The 11,811-nt window shown below is 36.3% G+C and overlaps 1 protein-coding gene across 1 annotated transcript; it reads right to left on the reverse strand.

Moving 5' to 3' along the window:
- Positions 1-1,527: 1,527 nt before the first annotated feature.
- Positions 1,528-11,578, reverse strand: pgm1 (phosphoglucomutase 1). Its single transcript, XM_051896311.1, is given in 13 exon segments — positions 1,528-1,835; positions 2,337-2,471; positions 3,545-3,610; positions 3,612-3,729; positions 3,846-3,913; positions 3,915-3,982; positions 4,565-4,680; positions 4,827-4,981; positions 5,524-5,714; positions 7,092-7,217; positions 7,296-7,439; positions 7,769-7,931; positions 11,544-11,578. Coding segments are annotated over 13 exon segments (1,446 nt in total). The 5' UTR covers positions 11,550-11,578; the 3' UTR covers positions 1,528-1,745.
- Between the last annotated feature and the right edge of the window lie 233 nt (positions 11,579-11,811).

Below are 11,811 nucleotides of genomic sequence, written 5' to 3' on the forward strand. Positions count from 1 at the left end.
TTATGGGATGGGAGAAAAAAGTATGCTTTGGCATTCCCACTAGAAAATAGGATCTCAAAAGTTTTGCCAGCGAACACAGTTTCTCAGGGGAACACAAACATTTTGTGAGTGAACCGAAAACATTTGAGACAACCCAAAAGCATTAACATATATATTTTTTTCCTCCATCTCATTTTTTTTTTATCAGCATGTCCCTTTAGAGGCTCCGTAATATTCAGATATAATGTATATGATTTCCATGTTCTAAAGAAACTTGTGTGCTTCAATGGAAGCAAGAAAATGTAAGCTTTAATTATTCTGACCTCTTTCTGTAACCAAACAGTTGATGGACCCCACTGAATTCCATAGTTTTTTTTTTTTTTTTTCATACTATGGAAGTCAATGGGGTCCATCAACTGTTGGTTACAGACATTCTTCAAAATATCTTCTTTTGTGTTCAGCAGAAGAAAGAAATTCATACAGGTTTGAAACAACTTGAGGGTGAGTAAATGACAGAATTTTCATTTTTGAAAATTATGTCAATTATTACTCACCCTCATGCCATTCCACATCCGTAAGACCTTCGTTCATCTTCGGAACACAAATTAAGATATTTTGGATAAAATCCTAAGAGCTTGGAGTGTGTATCAAACTGCCAAAGTCACGTGAACTATTGAAGTTTCAAAACACTTACGACGTAACGAAGCCCCATTTACTGAAATCATAGAATTTTGGCACTCCGAACCACTGATTCGAAACAAATGATTTGTAAAGCTTTGAAGCTTCATGAAGCAGTGTTTTGAAATCGCCCATCACTGGATATTGTGGAATAAAGTCGCTATTTTGTTATTTTTGGCGCACAAAAAGTATTCTCAGTGCTTTATAATATTAAAGTTGAACCACTGTAGTCACACTAACTGTTTTAAATATGTTTTTAGTAGCTTTCTGGGCATTGAAAAAGGGAGTGTTATTGCTGGCGATGCAGGCCTTACTGAGCCATCGGATTTTATCAAAAGTATCTTAATTTGTGTTCGGAAGATGAACGAAGGTCTTACGGGTGTGGAACGACATGAGGGTGAGTAATAAATGACATAATTTTCATTTTTCGGTGATCTAACCCTTTAAAGCCTTTAGTTTGGAAAGATCCCATTTAACCCAAAAGATTTAGGTTATACAGAAGACTCTTAAAACATTGTTTTACAAAGATAATTCTGAAACTAATCTTAGATTATAAGTGTCAAACCCTTGTGAAAGACACTTGTGCTATTTGTGGTGCTAATTTAAAGGGAGATGGAATATATTTGATGCAGGTTTCCTGCCTTTAGGATTCTTTTTCCACTAATAACACACTGGGGTGTAACAGTTACTACTTTCAGCTTCAAATGAAAGACAAACTGTGCATATGAATAAAATATAGCTGTTGTTTTTAGAATTTAAATATGATTGATCTAGCAGACACAGAACAAAGTTATGTGCTTTACTCCCAAATTAAACAAATCAAAGTGTATAAAGAAGCATGACTTCCTTAAGAACAAATCACAACAAGCCTTTCATTTCACAGACTTTATTTTATACTCTCTCTCTCTCTATTTATAATGGATATAGATCTTTGATTGTACATGAGGAAATGTGATACTTTCTAGAGGACACACTGAACACAATGACTGTGGTATGAAACTGATGGCAATAATTATAAAGTAAGGCATTGCTGAGTACAGTGAGGGCTAGTTTTGGGCTGGATCAGGTGAATATGGGCTTTAGGGTAATTATGTGATCACAGTGGGAGCAGTGCGGCCCGTCTTTTCCTGAAGCTGAGAGATCCTCAAGGCAATGTCCACCAGAGGAGCCAGCATGACCTGTTCACAAAAGTTGAGAGGGATGGAAATGTTATAAGTAGACTATTAGGGAACCACAAAATGAGAGAAATACAATAGGGACTTTGAATTATACTAAATGAAAACGGATGGTGCGAATGTAGCGCTTCCTTGTTTGTATTAAAAATGAACGTCCTTTTCTTCTACAGTAACTCAAGCCTCAAAACTCAAGATGAAAAGGACTGCTGGAACTAAAAAGTCATCTCAGCTTTATTCTAAGCATGTCTGAGGTTGATTCTTTAAGACAGACTGATACTCCTGTGATCCAGTTTGATCAGATAAAATTGAGTGAATTGGATCTTCAACCATATGTGCTGGGATGAGCATGTCAAACTGCATTAACGCTAAAGCTACAATGGATTTAAAAAAATATATAATTCAAAAATAAAATTAATTCTTAAAAAAAAAAATAATAATAATATGCGGTGAGAGAGCAAATATTTTGTGGAAAAAAGGCAACTTAGTTTTGACCAATCAGTTTACCTGTGGGTCCTCATAGATTTTCTGGGATTCATTCTCATAGCTGTCAATGTAAAGCCTGATGGTTGCCCCGGCACTGCCTGTCCCGCTGAGACGGAAGATGATACGCGAACCATCAGTGAAGATGATCCTCAAACCCTAAGAAGCATGAAGACAGGAAACAGGGATGATGGCCAACATGCTGTGTTTTGGAAAGTATGCAAAAATTCCATGAAATTGAGAAAGGTGTTTAGACAAAACGTTTCCAAGACTGTTCTTTTGAACTGTATACGTATGAGATATTTCAAACACAATGAAGGTCGTGATGAGGCTATTCTGCAGTCAACATCAGTAATTTAATCAGAGAAATCGACGAATATCAATATGCCATCTCAATTTTTGACATTTATATTGTACAATAAGGCAGTCATAATTCCAATAAAGGGGTAAATAAACTTTTATTATGTAAATATATTAAACATGTTAATATGCAAGTAGAAACGCAGCTGTTTTCCAAATAAGGGAAGTGAAATTTATGACTTGACTATTCAAAAACCTTGAAAATATTTCTATTTCAGATAAATGCTGTTCTTTTGAACTTTCTATTTATCAAAGAATCCTTGAAAAATACATCAGTTTCCACAAAAAAAAAGTATTAAGCAGCAAAACTGTTTGATTATAATAAGAAATGTTTGTAAGATTTACAGTACGTTTTCATAGTAAATCAAGCTCTTTTCTCTCAAAATATGAAAGAAAGCTTGATTTCTCATATGACCCTTTTAAAGTCTTTTTTTTTTTAATTTTTTTTTTTTTAGGTAGGTTCAGATCATATGCAGGAGAATGATGGTCTGTAAGCAGTGCTCGCATGGCTCTCTAATAATAAATGTTGATCATAATAAGAATTGCATACTAGAATGATTTCTGAAGGATCACTGAAGACTCAGCTTTGCCATGAAATAAATAAATTACATTGTAAAATATATAGTAAGTAGTTATTCAAATATTTTATTCAATATTACTGTTTATTTATAACAAATATTTTATTACAAACCCAGGTGTTGATTTCTAAATAATGACAGTGACCTGAAATCTGCAGCTAATTAGAAAACTAATTGTGCAAAGGACTAAACATGTGATCACTTTATGTCTTCTGTACCAGTAGTCACATCCTATAAGATGAATCATTTCAGCTCTTATTATTATTTTCAGTGTCTCATGTACACCTGACTCACCTGTCCTTTTGAAACAGTGCCATCAACAGGGTCTGTGTACTCAAAGTTATCAGCCTTCTCCACCTTCATATGTTTTATCCCCTGAGGAGAACTTCTGCCCTACAAAGGCTTTATTGAACATTGTTGTCTGCAAGTGATCAATCATCTTATTCGCAGCATCAGAGTCCACCTCTTCATAGTCATACCTGAAACAGAGATTTGGGACAAATCAACAACAAGTCTACCAGCAGAGGGCAGTCAAGCTACAGAGATCAACATTTCAACTATTGTCCATATCCAAGTGCCACTTTGTTGCAGTTACCTTGTGAAGAAGTTGCGTCCAAACTTCTGCCAGTGGTCTTTCATGATATCCTCTACACTCTGTTTGCGAGCTAGCCAGGATTGAGAGCCATGAGAGCACTGCCCACAGACCATCTTTCTCCCGGATATGATCAGAACCTACCAAAAAAACAAGACTTTAAAGGGGTCGTATAAGAAATCAAGCTTTCTTTCATATTTTGAAAGAAAAGATCTTGATTTACTATGAAAACATACTGTAAGTGGTCATAAAAAATAAAAATATGACTTAATTAAGCTTATTTTGCAATGCAGTTATGTTCGAAAAGTTTTGCGAAAAGTTATGTTCGGTAAATGTGCAAGACATCCGATTCATTAACTGCTATAGGTTAAACATTAGAAGAGTAACAAGTGCAGTAAATGTTAAAACTATTTGCACTACAAACCAGTGTGTTTATGATTACAATAATAAATTAAAATAATACGATATAAATAAATATAAAGTTTGTTAACATTATAAGTGGACCTAAAAAATAAAATTTAAGAATTCATAAAAATGTATAATATTTTTTTTAACATTTTAAAAACAATTATATAACACTAGCAAACACTTTTAATTAATTTACTTATTTAACCACTATTTTAAATAAAAAAAAAGCTTGTCAGCCTAAAACCTTTTAAGCAGCTTAGCTAGTTAAAATCTTCTATTATACTGGATAACAGCATGGTTTTATAGCTACTTACCAGTACCAAAGCTTTCTTCACCACAGAGGGATAACTTGCCAGCATCCATCAAGTTTCCAAAATATTTCCAGCCTGTGGGGCTCTCATAAAGTGGCATCTTCAAAGCTTTGGCCACTCTGTATGGTAAAACCAAAGAATACATTGCCCCAAAGTTTATGAAATACTATAAAGTGTGTTGTGCAGGATTAAAGGGTTAAAAGCTATACACCAACTGAGACAGTGAAATATAAGGCTAAATAACAAAATGTAAATGTGATTATACTTGTCTAAAGCCCCACTGGTGGGCATACTGCGAGCCAGACCCTTCACGCCCGTCTTCTGGAAATAAGGGATGGATGTAATATTGGCACCGATGACTGCCACAGAGTCTGAGGGGTTTACAAAGAATCCATGCTTACCCAGAACCATGTTACGATCCTGCAAACAGAACAGCAAGAGGGGAAATATGACAAGGTTTTATCTGAGAATAGTTACTAGTTGATTCCAATTGCATAATTAAATGTGTACCATTTGTTTTTGTTTAAAAAAAAAAAAAAAAAAAAAAAAGTTACAAAAGACTTGCATTTCAAATACCATTCTTTTGATTTGATTTGATTTTTGACTTTCTATTCATCAAAGTATCAAAAAATATTAAGCAGCACAACCATTTTCAGCATTGATAATAAGAAATCAGCATATTAGAATGATTTCTAATGATCATGTGACACTGAAGACTGGAGTAATGGAGGCTAAAAATTCAGCTTTGCTATCACAAGAACAAATAATTAAAAAAAAAAATCAAATAGAAAACAGCTATTTTAAATTGTAATAATATTTCACAATATTACTGTTTTTACTGTATTTTTGATCAATAAATGCAGCCTTGGTGAGCATGAGACTTCTTTTAAAAACATTATAAAATCTTACCGACCCCAAACTTTTGCACGGTAGTGTATATGGTATGTTAGTTATAAACTTACACCATCACCATCAAACGCTGCTCCGAAGTCATATTCACCTCCCTTCATAGCTTCGACCAGCTCAGCAGCATATGTTAAATTAGGGTCAGGATGGTGTCCCCCAAAGTCCTCAGAAGGGACACAGTTAACAGCAGAGTTAGCTGGGGAACCAAGCTCTTCACACACTATCTTCTTTACATAAGGACCCACCACTAGTGTAAAAAAATACATAAAGAGGCAGTCTTCAGTTTGAGACAACATTCCGGGGAACTTTGAGCATGAAATATGAACTATAATCCAAAATATGGTCCATCAGCAAAATTCTAATGAAGATGAAAACATGTAATGTTTACATTATTAAATAAATATAATATATATAAATATATATAAACTCCTGTTAAAACAGTTAGTTTCTGTGATGTAAAAAATAAAGATAAATCATATTAGAACTTTTGCGCCTTTAATGTAAAGATTACAACCTATGAAATGCCACTGAAAACCAAATTGACACATTTCACAGAAAAAAAACAAAACAAAACAAAACAAAAACCCTGAACTACACCACTAAACTAATACTTAAATGGTTAGTTTACCCAAAAATGCAATTTCTGTCATTAATTACTCACCAAGATCTTCATTCATCTTCGGAACACAAATGAAGATATTTTTGATGAAATCCGAGGGTATCTGAACCACACATAGGCAGCAACGACATTGCACCTTTTGAGGTCCAGAAAGGTATTAAAGACATTGTTAAAATAGTCCATGCGACTACAGTGGTTCAACCTTAATGTTATAAAGCGACGAGAATACTTTTTGTGCGCAAAAACAAAACAAAAAAACAACAACTTTATTTAACAATTTGAACTATTGTCATATGCATTTGACGTAGTGAACTCAGTGCAGACTTCCGTGTTTACGTCCAAACGCCGGCTCGGTATTGGCCGACGCTGTACACGTGAAAAGCACGATGCATGCATGCGATGCTGACGCAGGAACCAGACAATAATGAGTCGCCATTCGGATGTTGAACCTGGAAGCGCTGTTTACTATGTCAACTGTGTATGACAACAGTTCAAAATGTTAAATAAAGTAGTTTTTTTTTTTTTGCACACAAAAAGTATTATTGTCACTTCATAACATTAAGGTTGAACTACTGTAGTCATGTTGACTATTTTAACAATGCCTTTACTAACTTTCTAGACCTCAAAAGGTGCAATGATGTTGCTGCCTATGTGTGGTTCCCCTCCACCTTTTTATTTTCATCTTTTTTTCTCTGGAATGTGTCACTTTGGTTTTTCAGTGGCATTGAAAAACAATTCATACAAAACAATTGTTCTGGCAATGAAACTGAGGTGCAAGATGGCACCAGCTGCGTTTGAATGAAACGAGAGAGAGCGCATCAACGTTGCGATACGAGAGATATGAAAGAAGCACTGGTCTCAGATACCTGAATAAAAACTAGCTTACTGCTAATGCTAATATATTACATGATTTTTGTAGTTTCAGAGAACCATTTCAGAGGACTTGTTATGGTTTACTAAAACACCAAATTAACCTTATTTTTGTTCGGGGAATATAATTCTTACCTCCATGCATTGCATCGAGCCGTACGTTGATGTGGTTGGGTCCTGAGAGTAATTCCTTGAGAGCAGCAAAATCAAAGATATCTCTTAGCATCTCTGCATAGGATTCCACTGAGTCCACAATTTCCACTGCAAAAGATACACAATTATTAACAAATATGAACAGAAAAATGATTTTATACAAATGTTTAGACTCTAAAATGGTACCAGTAAAGGGCTTGAACGTGTCAACCTCGAAGGTTTGCTTTCCGATTTTGGAGAGGTCCACCTTGAGCTCAGGGCAGATGTAATATTCCTGGAGGCTCTTGCTGATCTGAAAGATTTTGTCTGTGATGCCCTCTGGCGCAGGACCTGGGAGAAAGAAAAAAAAAACAACAGATCAATTGAATGCAAGTGATTTAATGCAGTCTTTAATAGTGGTTGACAGATATGTCACCAAGCCCGATATATTTGTATATATTTAAACTTTTCTAATTTTGTTTTGGGGGTCAAGATAGAAAGATGTTGCTATCTAAAGTATAAATCTGTTTATTTTTCATTTCAGCAATTGTTATGGATGTGTTTTTAATATCTTTAAAATTAAATAGTGTGATATCCATATTATGATACGCCTTTACTGTATATAGGCCATCGGTCACCCTGTATAAGATACTGGCATTGGCCATCAAAATCTCTCTAACCTCCACTAGATATGTTGAACTTTATGCCGAAGTCTCCATTGGGGCCGCCAGGGTTGTGACTGGCTGTCAGGATGATCCCACCGACGGCTTTGATTTTACGAATCACACAGGAAACAGCAGGTGTTGACATAATCCCATTCTGACCAATGACCAGTCTGCCAATCTGCAAATCATGGATGAGAGAAGTGACCGATCAACTCATATTCAAGATTATGTTCAGAAATGCACTTCATGAACTCTGAACCATATCAAAGAACCACTCTGACTCTGGCATCCAGTACAATGTTGTTTACATCACAGCAAACTGATTGATGTGTCCTTGTGACTCACAGGATGCACATATGCTAAGGACTGTTACACACAACACTAGTGCATTGCAATCAATACAACATGGCTAGTGCATAAAGAATGAAGATATACTACTTAAAGAAATTTAAGTAATCACTGTGTTCTGTAATACAGCACATATTTTACTCAATACGGCACTAATGTCATAACAGAAAGTGTGCAGACTCGGGACGTGACCGCAGGCACGCCTCCTCCACATCATGGTCGATGCTGCAAGACTCTTGATGTTAAAGAAATCCTCACACCCTTACAAAACACTGCTGCAAGTTTTATCCTTTCTAAATTAAATGCGCTCTGCAACATGATGAGAGGGGATATTTTGACGTCACCACGCAGCGGTTCCTGCTTTTGGCAGTACGTGAAATGTCAAAGGTGTCTCAAAGCAGCCTCAGCTTGAAAGAACACCGAGTTCGGTTGCATTAAGTCCGAATCGGTTCTTTTGAACAGCTCGTTTCAAAGAACCGGAAAAAATTAATTGAATATTTTACGTCAGTCACGTATTCCAGTAGTCCCTGGAATAAAACAACCGAAGTCACAGAGCTAATTATTGAGTTTTTGTCGATTAAGTTTCATTAACACGGGTGTTAATCGGTCAAGTCCTCGATATCTGGCTCAACTGTTCATTACGAATGACAAGGTTCAACGGGTTGCTTTCTTGATGTGGAACGCTCGCACCGATTCAGTTCGATTTGTGTACGAATCGCTCAGGGCTGCGATTCTCAAAAGCATCGTCAGCTAAATTGATCGTAGAGACCATTGGTGCCAATGGTTTTACGATCTACTTTGGCTTACGATGCTTTTGAGAAACGCAGCCCAGTTCGATTTGTCAATGAATGGCCCAGAAAGGCTTTGTGAACCGGTTCTACCGATACATTAAAAAGATCCGAGTGATATGAACGAGTCGTTCACGAATTGAACGTCGCAGTGTGGAGAATTAAGATTATTTCCCTGAAGTATTATTTATGTAACCTTTATAAATGTGCATGCAATGTTATTTGGAAACACTATGATTAAGTATGCATAAAAATGCCAGAAATGTGACCATACCGTTTATTCCCATGCAGCAAACTAGTTTTCAAGGCATGCATTGCATAGCACAATTGAAATTGAACTACCTCTTTTGCAATGAACTTGTGTCATGACTAGACAAAGCCATCCTTTGCTATTTAAGGAAATGGCCTTCGTTTTCACGTGTCTTTTGCATTAAAATTGCACGTCAAATTCGGCCATTACTAACCCCATTAGCTGCAGAAATCTGGATGATCAGTTGAATAGCGTCTTTCATGAAGAATCGTCCATCTCCTCCCACTACCAGGGTGCCCTCCTGCCTCTGAGCAGGGTCAATGGTGGAAATGATACTCTGGATAAAATTCTCCGCATAATGCTGATTCTGCTGGAATACAGTCACCCTCTTTCTTAAACCGCTAGTTCCGGGTTTTTGATCAGTGTACGGTTTGGTCTTAATAACCGTAATTTTCACCATGGTGCAGCAGCAGTCAGTGTCCGTCACTATCCGGGTGCTCAGCGGGATGTCTGTTCACCACGTAGCCTCTCTACTCACACATTGGTCTTTCACCGCTTAGACGGACACGCCCACATTTAAAGGGACAGTTAACCATTTATAATGTCTATAATTCTAGGGTGTACAGAAAGTCAGTTATAAAATTATGTAGTTTTTATTTATTATGTAATTATGTACTTCAGACTGACGGCAGAAGGTCTGGACTCTATCGCAGATTTCATTGGCTAAGGACCACCCAAGAAGACGTTTGACTGACATGTAAAGTAACCAATCAGAGTTCATTTTGTTTTACGTCATGTTTAGCGGCGTGAAAATGAAAGTCGATGTCCCTACAATAACAGACCGGCGTGCATCTATAAATTATTCATTCAAGAACATTGTGCAAGTTTACTGCAACAGTGGAGCCGCAAACTTCACATACTTTTAAAAATTCAGCGTTTATTTGATCCTGATAAGCGCTCGTTGTCACAGTTGTAAACATGGTGCCATTCTTTTTCTACGAGGGGGTTTGGTGTCACAGGCATTTGTTTCCAAGCGGACCATTAAAGACCTCAACACACACGTCTCCCGGACATCCTGTAGAATTCAACCAGATGACGACTTCGATACTGCTTAAGTGTTTCCAGATAAGTGTGCCATATGCATCAGATGTTCAACCAACAGTCCGTGGGCATGACGTCTGAGGCTGAGACTAAGACGCAACTGACAAATGCTTTGACTAGCGCTGTCAGTCACGGAAAACCCCTTAACTGTTAAAAGGACAAAATATTGCTGCAGACATTTAAACATATTAGGACTGACCTGAAGGAAAATGCTAAATCTGAATGCAGGTAATAAACTTGTTCAATCGATCTGTTTCTCACAATATTCTTCTACATAATACAGTAAGCTTCAATTAACAATATCAAATGAGAACAAACAGTTTACGTTGCTAAGAGAGGTTGCTAAGGGTGTAGTGATACACAGAACAGTGAATAAAACACAGCTATTGACCAATCAGATTCAAGGACAGGAACTAACCGTTTTATAAATGCTTTTATTTTTACACTTATGCACCAAATGGTCTTGAGGGAGAAAATGTAGGGGCCCTATGAAGAGCATGTTGGGAAAGCTGGAGCTCTAGGTCAGAGTTTTGTTTGTCTATTGCATCAAGTTTCGCCCAGAATCCATTCAAATCAGAACAAAGTTTACAATGATGCAATGTTTGCAAGTTATCATGATATTGCATGTTTCTTAAAAAAAAAAAAGGTTAAAAGCCAAGGTGGAACAGTTGACTTTAGTGTCTTGGATGCAACAGAAACAGATGTGGCTGTCACTTTTTATATAAAAGATTTTTAAACAAAAATCTCTGAGCTCTAACAATACTAAATAATGTACACACCCTGAATACAAAGTTTGAAGAGAAGTGTACTTTGTTGGTGATGAGAGATGGAGAGAAAAGGAATGCAGTTTAAATACTCCTCACATGTCATGTGACCTTTAGTGTCTTGCTCTACAGTTACAGTAGTTAAAGTCAAAGGGCAAAATAATTGACTGAAAGTTATAAATAGATGCTTAAACCTACATGTGGTGCTAAAGGTCAAGGGCGAATAAAATTTAGACTTGTGTGTATAACACTCTGGAATTTGGATTATATGTTTGACTGCTAGAACTGGTCTATGACCACTGGCTTAATGCCAGGATAATGCGTAAAAACTGAATTAGTGTATTTATATTGCTTACTTTGTAAAATTGCCACATTTTTTTTAAGAAACCCAAACTGATATGATATGTAATGTGATTAGTGAGGTATGTTACCTTCCATTATGAGGCCTGGGGTAAATATGCAACAAAATAAATAAATAGAATAATATAATTAAAGGATTAGTTCACTTCAGAATGCAAATTTCCTGATAATTTACTCACCCCCATGTCATCCAAGATGTTTATGTCTTTCTTTCTTCAGTTGAAAAGAAATTAAGGTTTTCGCCCTACCGCAGTACTTTCCAATGTGATTATGCATTGCATATCACAGGGCTAGTGCAAGATGAGCATTTGTGGTTAAAAAAGTATATAATTTTTATTTTTATTTTTAGAAAACGACCAATTGTTTCACTAGATAAGACCCTTATTCCTCGTCTGGGATAGTGTAGAGCCCTTTGAAGGTGCAGTGAAACTGCAATTTTGACCTTTG

The sequence above is a fragment of the Ctenopharyngodon idella genome, chromosome 6, assembly GCF_019924925.1.
Source record: "Ctenopharyngodon idella isolate HZGC_01 chromosome 6, HZGC01, whole genome shotgun sequence".
NCBI lineage: Eukaryota > Metazoa > Chordata > Actinopteri > Cypriniformes > Xenocyprididae > Ctenopharyngodon > Ctenopharyngodon idella.